At 39.7% G+C, this 15948-nt stretch overlaps 1 protein-coding gene across 1 annotated transcript in view; it reads left to right on the top strand.

Moving 5' to 3' along the window:
• ARMC2 (armadillo repeat containing 2) overlaps positions 1 to 15948 on the top strand; it is a 118459-nt gene that overhangs the window by 45594 nt on the left and 56917 nt on the right. The window contains exons 9-10 of the mRNA XM_074988825.1: positions 5354 to 5456; positions 7517 to 7737. Of these exons, the coding sequence (XP_074844926.1) occupies positions 5354 to 5456; positions 7517 to 7737 (324 nt within the window). The remainder of the gene's footprint in view (positions 1 to 5353; positions 5457 to 7516; positions 7738 to 15948) is intronic.

Below are 15948 nucleotides of genomic sequence, written 5' to 3'. Positions count from 1 at the left end.
CCGCTACCAAAATAATTATTCAGGGTTTCAAGGGTACAGTCTGTGCTGGCTCATGTCAGTTCTCCAGTGCCTGAACTAGCTAGAGTAAAACTAGTTTGGGTATGTTTATATAAGCTGGAACCTTACGCTCTGATCATAGGGTAGAGAGATGCATATTGTTTTGCTCTGCTAAGACTCAGATGACTAAACAGTGGAAATTAATCTTGTACTTAATGAAGCAATTTTATCTGAAGATATCAAAACACTTTAAAAAAGGTGGGTAAGTATAATTATACCCATAGAGGGAAACTGAGGTCAATTTGTTTCCAGGCCAAATCAGAAAGTCAGTGACAGTTACTGGTAATACTGTGTGATCCCTTACAGCTGCTGTTGTTAAATTGACCTAACGGCCCCAAGTGAGGTGGGGTCGCTGTTGTGTGAAGCCCAGTGTAGGTACATAGTAAGAGATAATCCCTGCCTTGGAAAGCTAGCAATCTAACTAGATGAGACAGACAAAGAGATGGAGAATGGAAATATTATCATTCCCATTATACTGATAGAGGGATTGTGACTTGTCTAGCGTCACACAGGAAATCTGAAAGAACTATGCACTGATCCTTGGAATGCCTGGTTAGTGACTTAAGCACAAAATAATCCCCTATCTCATTGTTCTGTGCTCTAATCACTCAGCTTTTTCAATCTATTTTTCATTTTGTTTTTGTTTACCTTGGCTTCTAAACCTAATGAAAATTAGTAATTCCTAGAACTTCACACCTAAGATAAGATTTATTCTAAAGTAACAGAAAACTAAATTTGTGCTTCTATGTAGTTTCAGAAGTGTCTTTGAAATTCTCTACTTCCTTGTCAGTAGTAATATCATGAGTCCTCACTGATGATCCATGCATGGTACATCATATCGCTGCTTATGGAAGTATTACATCCCTGTTGTGTAATGTCTTTAAGGGCAGAAAAGCTTGAGCAGAATTGCGTGGTAGTGATTGACTGGAAGGCAGCACTGAGATGTTAAATACTACCATTAAAATGCTTAGGATGCTTTTCAGAACATGGTAAAAGTATCATTACTTTTGAAACAAGTAGCTAAATAGAGAGAGAGAGCAAATATTTAGTACTGATATAAATTTATTTTTGTGTATTTACTAAAAATAATTTACTTTGCACCATAACTTTTCTTGTAAAAATCACCTTATAATTACTATAATTCAAAACCCATATTACATAACAAAAATGGTTTGCATGCTGTGTTATTAAAATTAAGGCCTTAGTAAATTTTTCCATCACAACCTTTAATTCAGTGTTGTTATGTGAGAGTTTCAGTTGTAACATGTCTTGTTTTTCTTTATCCGCTAGATTCAAATATTTAATTATTTGTTTTTATAGCAGTAGGAATGGTTTACATAAAATTTGATGTCTTAAACTATTGTTTTGTTCTAGCTTTATCAACATCAGTATTATACACTGAAATCTCAGTCATAACTGTCAGCTACAAATTTAGCAAAGTCAAAATGCTTCCTTGTCACTCTGCTAATCTGAGAGTGATGGCTTTTCACAAAGTATAGGATTTATCTAACTTGCTCTTAAAAATCCCCAGTGATGGAGATTACATCCTATTCGTTCCATTCACTAGCTCTCTTGTTCATTACATGCATTCCTGTCATTGATTTCAGTGTCCCACAGAACCTTCCCACCAAACCTTTTGTTTCTGGGTGATATGGTGCAGGCCTAAATTTTTTTACTCTGCACAACTTCCATAACCACTGAATATGTGGGACAAAGTGAAGAAATGGTCTGAGGTACATAAGATGAAATTTTAAGAGAACAAATGTAAAGTACTCCACTTTGGAGGGCATAATCAGTTGCACACATACAAAATGGCTACATCTACACTAGCCTCTTCCTTTTGGAAGGGGCGTGGTAATGAACAAGTTGGGAAGATGCTAATGAGGTGCTGCCATGAATATGCAGTGCCTCATTAGCATAATGGTGGCTGCACGCGATTTGAAAGTGCTGCCCATGTAGGTGGGGGCCTTTCAAAAGGACGCCCCGGACTTCGAAAAGGGAACAGGATAATCACTTCCAAGTACCTAAAAGGTTGCTACAAGGAGGAGGGAGAAAAATTATTCTTCTTAACCTCCGATTATGGGATAACAAATAGAACGGTAACTTTGTATTGTTCCAATGCTCAGAGTTCTGCATTCTCTAGGGGGAGCATGTCTGCCTGTTTAACCATGACTAAAGACATCTGTGTATCAGTGTCTATGTACCATATTCATGCTTTGCCATTTACCTTTGCAACTTCTGCAAATTCTACATCCACCTCCACTGGGTGAGAACTCGCAAAATTAATTAGACTTGCAGATACCTCTTGAGATCCTGTGTTAAGAACAGCTGCCTTAACCAGAGCTAGACAGGCTTAACTCTTAGGGTAGTTATTTTTCAGTTCAGTTTAATCACCCTCTTGAACTGTTTCCCTGTACAAGAGGTCTACAAGTGCAATTTCCTTCAGAAGATCTATTCTGGAACCTCACAAAAAAATATTAGTTCACTGCCAGTGCAGAGAAGTGTAACACTTCCATCTGTTGGCTTACCAGAAGCACACACTTTACTGCAGTTACCTACTGCTGATGATTTATAATGAAAGTAAAGTAAGTTTATTAATGAAGAAGCATAGATTAAGTGATAGTGCATAAAAATAAAGTTAGAGATTGTTACTCTGAGACTCTACAGGGATGCAAAACCATGTTCATTGTTCTCCAGAGCCTCTGTTTGGCAGAATCTGATAGTGGGTTTCAGGGGATGGCTCACTTGATGATTGCCTGTTCTGTTCATTTCCTCTGAAACACCTGGCATTGGCCACTGCCAGAAGACCAGAATACTGGGCTAGATGGACCATTGGTTTGACCCATTATGGCTGTTCTTACAATCTTATGTTACACACAGATAAAAGGGAAAACCTAAGTTCAAAAATCTAAAACTTAATCTGGCAGAAAACAGTCTTTATTCAAGATAGTTTCACCCACCCACAGTCTTCTATCCAACTTTTAACTGGATAGTCTTGCCCGGACTCATCAGAGAGATCAAATTGCTTGGTTTCTTTGTCTCAAAGTGAAGGGTAATTTAGGGGTTTGCTTCCTCTCTGTTTATACAGTCATACCCTGAGATACAACCATTCGGGTTATGAGAATTCAGGTTTACGAGGAGTTTGATTTAAAACCCCTGCCTCATCTTATGAGGCATTTCCTCGAATTTATGAGGACTGATTTCAATTTCACGCGCCTTAGCGGGATGTGGACACCTTGCAGCCGGAGAAAGGCTGCAGTTCCAGGCAACAGCTGCCTGCAGCTGCATCCTGCCCAGTGCATCTCTCTGCAGCGCCCAGCAGTGGTTTCCCAGCCCCTGGCCCAGCCTTTACCTGTGGCTGGTCTGGGTCTCCGCCTTGGCTCTGCAGCAGCGGTTTGCCCCCGCCCAGCTGGTGGCCATGGGCTCCCAGGTGCTCCCATGAGACGTGGCTGCTGGATGCGCAGCCCATCCTGGCCCTGCCCCTGCTGCTCGCTCTCCAGGCAGCTAGGGAGCCGCCGCTGCCTGTCCTGTGCTGCTGTGCCTCGGGCGCCGCTTGCTGCCTGTGGTGTTCCTTTGCATTTAGCGCCTCAGCTGCTGCTGGCAGGGTCTCTCCGCTGTGCAGCCCTGTACAAGCAAGGCATCGTCCCTTGCCAACTGGGGGCCTCCTGTGCCTGCCTAGCTCCCCGCGCGGCCAGCCCCTGACACTGCCCCCTCCCCATTTTACCTAAGCTGCGCTCAGGCCAGGCTGCCTCCGCGTGTCTCCCCGTGCTCTGCTCTGCCCTGCCCGCCCCCTTGCACCATCCCCGCTTCTGCAGCCGTGGGCAGCTACCTGGCTTTGCGCCCCACTCCCAGGCACTCTTCGATTTCCGTTCCCCTGTCTTTTCAGGTAAACAGACATATTGTAGAGTAATTAATGAAGGGAAAATGCCTTGTTAGGTTGTGTTATGATACCTAATGTTAACTAGTGAAGTAATTGTGTTCATTGTAATGGGATTTGGTGTTGTTTTAGCATAAATCGGTGTAAATTTTGGGGCTCAGGATCGCATAAAATTTTTTCCCATTGAAATTAATGGTAATTTCATTTTTGACTTACAAGAATTCGCCCTAAGGGGAGTTTTTCAGGAACGAATTACCCTCATAAGGCGGGGGAAGACTGTAGTACAGAGATCTTTTGAAATGTATTCTTCTGACAAGTGCACTTAGTTAAAGTTCATTAGCTCACGCTGTTTCAAAAAAACCACGAGATCTGGAAGATAACGCTCCATGTTAGTTCCTCCATTCCATTGCTACTATGCAAATGATTTCTTCCTGCCACAGTCTCTTAGACAAATGAATAGCTCTGTGACCTATTTATCAACTCTCCCTGATGTGCTTGGTTTAAACACCTTTTAATAACAGACTTTAACACATGATATTAATGTGTATCCCATAATGCACATGCAGTAGTAGATGTATTTTACAATTATTGACTATTGTATTGTTTCTTTTCAAATGATACCTTACAAGGCACATTCTCTACAAACATCATTGCAGTTGTGTGGGTTCAACCACAGTAATGCCTAGGATCACAGAGGCATTTTACTGTGAAATCTTTTTCAGGTTTTGAAAAGAAGAGGGAATACAAGTCCATTAGAATATAAAAATCCTGGAAAGGTTGCCATTGTATTTTTTCCAACTTTCTGTTTCCTTTTAAGTTTCCTACATTCTTTCCTTTTGATCTTTTTCCTATCAAGTTTCTCTCCTTTTGAACTTAACTCTTTAAGATAGTCCCTGAAGCTTGAGGGCATCTTTCATGGTGAAATATATTGCTTTCATATCATATTTCATTTTCTAGAATAGAGTTTAATAAACAGCTCTCATACTGTGGTGCCTATGTAATGCATAAATTGGATCCTGCTCAAATGGAAAGACAGGAATTATCTTTTTAAGTTATAAGAACAATTAAAAAAACACTGCCAACTAGTCAGAAAAGTCTTTTAAAAACTCATTCCCAGAAGCATGTGTTTAAGAGTAGTGTAGTGTAGTTCTAAAAGGTAGTGTACTTTAACTTTTCTTAAATTACTTTAAATGTTGCAGTGTTAATATCTTTGAACTCTGAGCCTTATACTATCCCACAGAAGTCAGTGCTTTGGTCCCGGATCAGTCCTGATCTGATTATTTGTCAATGCCTTCTATAGGAACTTTAGAGAGTCCACAAGCTGACAAGGTTACTATGATGTACTTAACTTTTAAGCTATTACAATGCTTTATTGTACTCCAAAATGTATATAATTTTTGTTTCTCTCTCCCCCAACAGCTGAAAGTAAGTGGAAAGAATCTACTCAATGTATGCAAGCTTGTATTTAAAATTAGTAGAAATGAAAAAAATGATTCACTCATTCAAACCGATGGTCTATTGGGTAAGTATTGCTTTGTATAAATACTAAAATACATGTTGATATACAATAGTAAAATTGCTTGTTCTTCAGATGGTTTAGAAAAATGACACCTGATATTTGCTGCAACTGTATTTCCCACTCTAAAAATGTGAGCAGTATGGACTTAATAGACAAGCGTGGGAGTAATGGGTAATCCTATTTTTAATATGTATCATTTTTAGTAAAACTTTATGTAGCTTATTAACCTAAGCCTTTCAAACAGTTCACATGGGTATAACTAAAAATATGAGTAGTTGTATTGAAGTAAATAGAACTGTTCAACTCCTTAACTTTAAGCATGTGTGTTTAAAGTTCAGGGAAACTAAACCCCTTTGTGGTCCAGCGAGGGTACTCACTTTAGGCTTCCTGTGCCCCAGGCCAGTGCCTCTCTTGGAAAGAGAGAATGTCTCCAACCCTTCTGACTGAGTTATTTTCAGGTAACACATTTCCATGTAATGTTCCCAGCAAAGACTGGTTGCCGAAGCAAGCATCCTTCATTTATCTCCTTGTGCACTGGTGTAGTTTTCTAAGCAAGTGTTTCTATTACAAGCATATTTCAGAGAAAACCTATTAAAACCATAAACATGACTCCTTAGTCCAAAAAGCACTCTATTTGGTGATTAGTCCTTCAACACCCACACAAGGTTGCTTTTTATCTAGGGGTACAAGTTCATCACAGCTTCCCAATAACCCAATTTGGTGATGCCTCAGTGGGCCAAGAACCTTCTAGTGCTTTCCTGAGAACTAGGCTCCTTCAAACCAGAGATTTTGCCAATTTGCAGGATTAGAAAGAAGTCCCTGGATATTTTTTAACTGAGGCTATTTAACCAAAAATTCTTTCCTTATCTTTTGGTCCCTGGAAGATACAGTTTGAATCAGTGAATGTGGTGATGGTAGCTCTGTGAAAGTGTTACAATGTGAGTGAATTTGCCTACTCCCCTTCTTTCCTCCACCACACTTCTTTAAATTTCCTGAGATCTGTCATTTCCCTTCCTTCTGGAAATACATACAGTCTTTCAGTTGTACATAAGTATTTGCATTTTTAATACAGTGAACTCTGAAAATACTTAACACTAAACATACCTGTATAAGCATAGTTATTTAGCTTTTGGTCTAATCTTCATATAGCTTTCTTCTATATTTTGTTTAAAAATATAGATTTGGTGTGGGGTTTTTTTCCAGGAAAGTTTATGACTTGGGACTGATATGGGGATAGAAAAATGGCAGACATTAGAATGGTTTGGAAAGCTTTTTCTCCCCATTGTTTCAGTGGTTATTTGTTTATTAAATGTTTTACTTGCATACAACATATGGACAGGAATTATTAAAACAGATTTTTTTCAGTCCACCAAATTACTGAAGATGAATGGAAGCAGAAATGACTGTTTAGTGGCTTTTTAACTGATGCAATTATCTAGATTTAAAGGTTCAAAATTTGATCTCAAGTTTGTTTCATAATCTAGTAAGAAATTCTAAAAACTGTGATTACTTAGAGAGATGGATTTACTTAGATGGATTTACTGAGAGAGATGGAGGAAATAATGGTAGGTAAAATATGTTTTGGGCACATTTACTCCTACTGTTGTTTCTGCACCAACAGCTAGCTTGCAAATTTAAGTTCTGTCCTGTGTTGACATTACTGATGATGCTGGTGTATAGGAAATACTGCAATAAAAATTCACTGATTTTAGGTGCCTCATTGTTTGGGTAGCCACCTTAGAGGTCTGATTTTCAGAATGTGCTGGGCGTAAAATTCTTTGAAAATCAGGCCCTTTTCAAGATGTCTCAAGTTGAGAGCATTCAAGAAGTAAGGCACATAACATAAATAGTTGCTGTTGCAAATCTTGACCAGTGTATCTACAAAGCTTGTGTATGTGCTGTTACACTTCAATAATTACATCCAGTTTTTAGCCAAATGCTTTGTTTATCCAACCAACTGATGACAAAACCATGATAAACAGTGTAACCCCAGTTTTCTTTTACAGTTGACCCTTTTAAGGACTGAAGGAGTCAGTCTTTTTAAATACTAATATTCTTTCTAGGTTCTTTGTTGGAGATTCTGAGATTTGAAGATCTACAAATAAACCATGAGGCTTTTCTGTATTGCATGGGAGCAATAAAATTCATTTCTGGAAATGCAGTACTCCTTAATGCACTGGTTAATAATGGAGTTGTTGAAATAATCGTTCAGTTAATGAAGCAGATTAATATTATTAAAGAAAATGACACACGTTTCTCCAACTTGGACCACCTATTAGTCCAGGTCAGCATGCATTTTTATTTTAATTAAAAATATAAATACAAACTCCAAGGAGCAAATGAAAAATAAATTTAAGACAGCTATGTTGTGCCTATTTATGTAAGAGAAAATTGTCCCTAACTGTGTGTAGAGCTCATTGAAAATGCATTGTCATGAAGTTGTTCGTGGCCAAAATGTAGGTTTGGTGGGGTATTGCTGTGTAACTTTTTAGAAAAGTTTTTTTTCAAGTTTTAGTAATTGCTTCTCGAGTGCTTATAGTGTGCTGGATGTAATACCAAAACTAGGGGAAGACAATGATCTGTGCCCCATATTGCTTATAACTAGAATAAATAGTCTCTATAAATCAGACCCATAATGGACTAGGAGAGCAGAAGAATCTATTATTACAAAACAATCCATTCTTCGCAAAAAGAAAGGGAGAAAGAGAATATCTTTGCTTGACAAGATTAATGCATGTATGCTTCAAAGAAGCATTGTGTTTTTAGGAAGACACAGGATGGTTATAATATCCAATCAACTGACAAATGGTGTGTTGGGAAGGCAGGAATCTATCATGTTCCAAGGCTCATGGTGACCATCAGGTCCTGTGCTGTGGAGAGATAGGAGTGTTTCAACCTCAGTCTAGTAGATACAGCAGAAAAAATACATAATCATAGCTTGATTTTTTTTGTTATATAATTACTTCTCTCTTTTTCACCATGTGGATGATGTTGTTGAGGAGTTGTCTATGTTTTGTCTGCTTGTATTTTTATTCTTGGAAATAATATTTTGGTTAGAAAAGCTAAACTGTGTTAGCTCGAGAAACACATGCATTGAACTAAATTTCATTCCATAATGAAATATGTGGAATAATAGACGTATGAACAATTTAATAGTGAAATGTGGAATAACAAATGATTTGTTACATTAAGTGTAGCTTATGCTCTACATATTTAACAGTTGCTTTCACATTTGCTGCAATTGTATGGCATGACTGATGAAGTAGATAAAATATGTATGGTATGGTCAGTAATATGTAGCAATGGAAGCTATTTATTTCTTTATTTCAGTGGGACAACACACATGGATGGATAGCAGTTCTCAAACTGAATCAGGACCCCAGGGTGGGTTGTGACCCCATTTTAATGGGGTTCTCCAGAGCTGAACTAGACTTGCTGGGGCTAAGGATCAGAGCCAAAACCCCACTGCCCAAAGCTGAAGCAAATGCCTCAGGGCTTAGCCCTGACTGGTGGGGCTCAGGTTATAGTCCCCACTTCTGGGAGTCATGTAGTAATTTTTGTTGTCAGAAGAGGGCCTGAGGTGTAATGAAGTTGTCTAGGAAATAATACACATAGTTTTTTTGTTTTGTTTTGTTTCAAAAAAAATTGTCAACCTATTCACATAAAAACTTTCTGGCTACTAAATTTAAATCTGAATTAAATAGTGTAGGTTAATGGCTTATTCTACTGGGGTTTTGGCTCTGGTCCTGGGCCCCAGCAAGTCTAGGTCAGCCCTGGAGAACCCCATTAAAATGGGGTCACAACCCACTCTGTGGTCCTGACCCAGTTTGAGAACTGCTATCCATCCATGTGTGTTGTCCCACTGAAATAAATAGCTTCCATTGCTACATATTCTACATAGGGACTGTCAGGAAAATTAATTGGAATTAACTTAAAGGTGTGAACTTTAAAGTGAATTAGCTAAATTGCATGAAACCACTGTGTGGACGGTCCATGTGTGTGCTACAAGCTCTATCGTGGCATAACTACAGCAGTATAGCTGTGTGACTGAACCCTATTGTAGAGAGAGAGTGTAGTGACAAAAGTCTTTTTTTTGTCACTGTAGGAAGTTCCATCTCCCTAAGCCAGGAGATGCATCAATGGAAACCTAAGTCAACTTAGGTATAGTAAATTCTTTCATATCCAGCATTCCATTATCCAGAAGTCTCAAATAACAGGCATTTTAACCATAAGTAAATTTTAGTTATGTTTTCCCAAAGCACAGTATAGTAAAAGTAAATACAAATAGCTTAGTGGCTTGAGCATTGGCCTGCTAAACCCAGGTTTGTGAGCTCAATCCTTGAGGGGGCATTTAGGGATCTGGGACAAATATATTATAAAAAAAAAAAAAAGGGATAGTGCTTAGTTCTGACAACAGGGTTGGGGACTGGCCTCTTTGACCTCCTGAGGTCTCTTCCAGTTCTATGAGATATGTAAATACAGTATAAGTTTACAGTGTACAGTACTACTGTTGTTGCTTGTTGAAGTGCTCTGCATACATTTTTGTTTGTTTCTGAATACCAAATCTTGTTTTTCTTTAGTGTTATGCATTGGTAGGTACACCTCTCTATTATCCTGAATATTTGAATATCTCACAACCTCCCAGGCTCAAGACTCCTGGATATGAAAGAGTTTACTGTAGCTAGGTCAATGGAAATCTTACACTGATTTGTGTTTACATGGAGGTAAGATCATTATAGCTATGGTGCTGAGGGGTGAGTGTTTTCACACCCCTTACCATGATAGATTTGTCCACCTAAGTTTTAAACCTAAAGCTCAGAATTAAAGCATCGTTAATTCCATTGAATTAAGGTTACTTTCAGGCAGACAGAGTGTGTGTACACAGAGGTTTAGTGCAGTTTAACTAATCTACTTTAAAATCACACCTTCAGTTAATTCTGATAAACTTTTGTGAGGTCCCTGTATATTATGTATTGTCAGAGTAACTCGAAACTGCATCTTTCACTAACAGGTTGGTCCAATAAGATACTACTTCACCCACCTTGTGTCTCTAATTTCCTGCAATACATTAGTTACTTCCTGATTATGACTTTGACATTGCCATTTTTACTAGGAGATAAATTTATTTGCAAATTAATAATTGTGTCATCCTAAGAGGCAGTTTGATAGAAGACCGGGAGTGAGAATGATGTATGTTACCAGTTTCGTTTGTGTGATCTTGGGTGAACGTTTATGGTTATGAAAGAAGGGCCTAAATTTGGACAGACATTACAAAAGGTGAGAAAATAAAGAACAATTTATCAGTTCCCAGAAACATCGGGTGACTTCAACTGGCATTTTGTTGTTGTTTTTTTGGAGTGGAGGAAAGGAAGAGAGAGAGTAAGCCTGAATTTGTATTTTCTACCTTTCACTTCTTGTTGAGTACTCAAAGCAAAAAACAGTTCACCTTTTCTTTGAAAACAGCATGCAGGAGCACAAACTTTTCCAGTGTTTGTTGAGCGGCTTTAGTACTATCTGTATAAGGTATTCATTTTGAGCAGAGAGGGGCAGAAGTTTAACCACAAAATCTGTTCTTTAGAACTAGAGTTATGAGAATTGTGTAGCCACAATATTTATATGTTGCAAAGATATAGAAATCTGATACTGAGGGAATCTTAATTGGGGGAAAAAATCAAAGAATGTCTCATGATCAAAAATGTACAAATTCATTTTACCTCTTTGGTACCAATGGGCTTTGGGCTTAACATGTAAACCTCCTTAGTTTTGAGGCTAAGGAGTTAATTTGTGAATATGCTACAGCATACTGTAGAAGTCAACAGCTTTATATTGGCCAGTACAACTTCTGATGCTTTCATTATGGTTATAGATCTAGCATAGTACAAAACCACCACTTACGTTGGATTGGCTGGCTCTAAAATTATTTGATATTTTATTTGCGAAAAAGTAACATTGGCACCTGGACAAAAGATTACAAATAATATTTCTGATGATGACTAATTCTAACTCAGAATGAGAAATGATATATTTTATCGAGAGCAATGATGTAAGCAAATCATGTAGGGAATGCTAATAACAGAAACATTTAAATTTCTAAGGGGTGGGAAGTAGCTTTACCGTTAAAATATTCAGTGGTATATAAGGTAGGTCAAGCCATATTATTTTAAACCTGTTGCTTAGTTTATCCATGTATAAAATACCTATTCTACTACTTACCTCATCTAATTTACTGTGAAGTTTTCCTGATTAAAATTTTTAAATACACCCAAGATTCTTGCATGAAGAGCACTAACAGAAGTGCTTTTTTTCCTTCATAACTTAATATTATATATTTCACTGTGAATTCACCAGTAGTGAAAATCTGTAGTTGATCAGCTTTGTCTCAGCAGGTCTGGAGAGGTAGCAGGCAGACATCACATTCGAGTGACTAGTGGAGACAAATTGTATATACTGCTGCATAAATGATAACCTCATGACATATTTATAGCATTTCTTCCATTGCCTGTGTTACCTATCTGGATAGCCAGTTCTAGTGTGAGACGTTGAATTTGGAATAGTCAACTATTTATAATGTATGTAAATAGATTTCATAGGAAATAGTTTGGTTTATTTTTCTAGGCATTAGTGCATCCCCTTCATGCTAAATTTCACTGGGCATGACAGCTGTTATATGCCTACTCAATTTTACTTTGCTTCTTCTGTTGACCACTGGCTGCTTGTCTTGATCTTGTTGTCCTGGATGAATAGCATTTCCTCAAATATTTCACAGTTGTTTGTGTGTCATGGTCAATTTCTCACCCTGGCGCTTTGAGTGCAGATAATGGGAGCCAGCTAGCCAAATAAAACACTGCTTGACCCTATCTGTGCAGTTCCTAGGGACAGAAAAGTTTTCCTGATTTCAGTTTTCCATTAAATCAACCAGTAGCTGCCATCACCAAGTGTACAAAATCCCCTTCCAGGAAAGAAATCACTTGGGGTGCGTCCACACTAGCCAGCTACTTCTAAGTATCTGGCACAATGTTGAAATAGCATGTATCGCGTCTACACACGCCATGCGCTATTTCGACGTTGAAATCGACATTAGGCGGCGAGATGTCAAAATCGCTTTTCCTATCCGAAGATGGGAATAGCGCCCTACTTCGATGTTGAACGTCTAAGTAGGGTGTGTGTAGATGATCCGCATCCTGCTACATCGAAATAGCGGGGTCTTCCATGGTGGCCATCAGCTGAGGGGTTGAGAGATGCTCTGTCCAGCCCCTGCAGGGCTCCATAGTCACCGCGTGCAGCAGCCCTTAGCCCAGGGCTTCTGGCTGCTGCTGCAGCTGGGGGTCCATGCTGCGTGCATGGGGTCTGCAACCGGTTGTCGGCTTTGTGGACCTCATGCTGTGCAGGCCGTGTGTGTCTGGGAGGGGCCCTTTAAGGGAGCGGCTTGCTCTTCCCCCAGAAGGGCTAGTCCAGCCTGTGACCCTGTCCACAGGCTTTGCTGGCCCCTTATTTCGATGGAGAGCGCTTGTGTGTGTGGAAGCTCTGCATTTCCTTCCGGAGTGGCTCCTTTCAACGTTCTCTGTCGCTACTTCGACGTTGAATGTCGACGGCACCAGCCCCGGAGGACATGTAGACAATACACATCGAAGTAGCCTATTTCGATGTTCTTACTTCCAAATAGGCTACTCCGACGTAGTGTGCTAGTGTAGACATAGCCCATATGGCTGAATAGACAGTTCCATTTAATGAGAAGATGATATATATCTAGAGATTTGCTGCCTGAAACCATGTTAAATAGATCATCTTTGTGTCTTTTAGCCTGTATACAACTTTAAATATTCATTTTAGAATAAGGAAAATCTGAGGATTTCTTCTTGTTTCCTTCACTAAAAATTACCTAAATTTGAAATTTTTGTTACATCTCTATTGAAATAAACAATTATGCACAGTCATCTATGTGACCCCAAAATTTTAATACTCTTATCTCAGAGGCAAATCAGACAAAGGTCCCTAAAATATGCAATCAGTTAACTCTATTTGCATTGCTAGAAACAGTATGTACTATTTTATGGTCTAAGCCAGGGGTGAGCAGTAAGCAGCCTGTGGTCTGGACATAGTTCCCTGGCAGGCCACTGGATACCTTAATTCCCTGCGTGTGGCTTCTGTTGGCCACAGATTGCTGTTCCCCACCAATGGGGGGCTGCAGGAAGTACTGTCCTGGTCAGTGCTGCTTCCTGCAGCTTCCATTGCCCAGGAACAAGTGAACAACAGCCATTGGGAGCTACAAGTGGCCCTAGCTGTGGATGTACAAGAAAATAAAACATCTGGTTGTCCATCAGGTGCTAATCCTGACAAAATATGTCAGGACTTCTTATTGCCCACCTCTAGTCAAAGCTCTTCAAAGTAGATTTGTATCACCTAAAAGCATTTTGTCTTCTCCATAAACTGAAGCCGCAGACTCTGTTGAGCTTTAATGCTTTTGGATGAAGATTGTGTCCTGCCTCTTACACGTTAACTCTTCAATCTTTCCATCAAACCAATTAAGCTTTTTAAATATACCGATTCATCTGAATTTGCTGTTAAAACTGTTGCATGCAATTGCTACCATCTTCAGAAGATCTAGAACAGCGGTTCTGAAACTTTTTGAGATGGCAACCCATTCTGACAATTAAGTAAGACTTTGTGTACCAAGACAAGTCAAAGCTGGAGTGGGGACATTCTCCTCTAGATTTTTTTTTAATAAATCTTGATTTCCCACCCCCAGGCTTAAACGCTGCTCACAGCCCCAAACCAGTCTCCCCACCTCCAGGCTTAAACCCCTCACAACCGAAAACTGCGTCCCCCTCCCCGAGGTTTAAATCCCTCACAGTCCCAACCCCCAGCCCCTAGGCTTAAACCCCTCACAGCCCCAAACCGCCTCCGACCTCTCTCACATGAGCGCCATCGCTCCTTCTCTCAGCCACTGCCGCCTCCTCAATGTGTCTCCCCCCAGCCCTCCTACTCCCATCCCCCACCTGCAGCACAGGCAGTTCCCTGCCCTGCTGCACCAAAATGGGACTCAGTTTAATTAGTTTAATGGCCAGGTCACTCTGACTGGCTGTTAAACAAATTAAATTGAGTTCTATTTCAATGCAGCTGGGCAGGGACTGGGATGTGGAGGAGACAGCAGCAGCAGCAACAGGGGATGCAAATGTCTCCTTAAAGAGCCACATGTGGCTTGGAGCCACCCAGCCAGTGACCTTTAGAAAATCTAATGGTGACCATATTTGGGTCACAACCCATAGGTTGGGAATCCCTGATCTAAAAGATCCAGACGTGGATTTCCACAATACATCATAAATTCTGTGTCTAATAAATATGTGATAAATATCCATGAGTATTCTACATGTGTATCAAATAGGCAGGTTTGGCTCAAGCTTAGAACTGTTTGTAGCCATGCATGTATGCACACTTTTAAAACATTTTTTTCAGTTGGAATGTTGTTTGTTGCCAGTACCTCACTGGACTGTGTTTTTTCTCATTTCTCTCATTTTTAAGCCATAGCAGACAAACTGGTACTTTATAAGGGGAACATCCAAGGAAAACATATCTACTAAGGCTAAATTATAGTTTGAGTAATTGTTACGTTGCCTACCTAAAATCCGGCTTCCTTTCTGAACCCGTCATGTAGTTTTAGTGTGCGTTTCTCAAGTGGTTGGTGTATTTTATTGAAATTGGCTGCATTTTATTGAGATATGAAATTATTCTTGTATGTACAGTGAGTGAAGCAAGCAGGATTTGGCCAAGAGAGTGTAAAAATCATGCTGATAGGATAGCATTAGTGTTGATTATTAAATAACGTAAGCAATGTTCCTTTTATTTTGTACACACATTTTGTCATGTGCACTGAGGCATGTGCAGCTGTGCACCACCAGGAGAAATGCACACTGCTGGCTGTGGGCACTGTCCAAGCTCTGCTAATCATCTGGGTAACATTTGAATCTCTCCTGGGTGAGCTCCCAAATGCTCAGCTTGCAGAGGATAATGTGAAGTACCTCACTTAACATGGCATGGGCTTCAGTTAAGCAGTTAGTGATCTGTCATGGGAAAACACTTGTGTGCGGCCCTAGCTCAAGAGTGGGGCAGCGCTGAGCCCTGAGTGCAGCTGTGGGGAGCCCTGAGAAGCATTGTACAAAGCTGCTGAGAACTCTCTAGCATGAAAAGTAAATAACCACTGCTACACAGCAGTATGTGGTGTGCATTCCCTTTTGAGAGTCTGATGAAGTGGGTCTTACCCACGAAAGTGCATTACCTAATAAATGAATGTTAGTCTTTAAGGTACTACAGGACTGCCTGCTGTGCTCAGCACTGCTGAGTTATGCAAGAGGTGGGTCAATGGCCTGTTCTTCTCCCACTTGCACCCACAGTGAAGGATAATCTGGCCTTATATTTAAAAAAAAATTGAATTGGATGCATAACATGAATATTGCTCATCTTTTTTAAACATTTCTTTTAACTGATGTAACTTAGTCAC

Source organism: Carettochelys insculpta, chromosome 3, assembly GCF_033958435.1.
Source record: "Carettochelys insculpta isolate YL-2023 chromosome 3, ASM3395843v1, whole genome shotgun sequence".
Lineage (NCBI taxonomy): Eukaryota > Metazoa > Chordata > Testudines > Carettochelyidae > Carettochelys > Carettochelys insculpta.
This window is presented reverse-complemented; position numbering and strand designations above follow the sequence as displayed.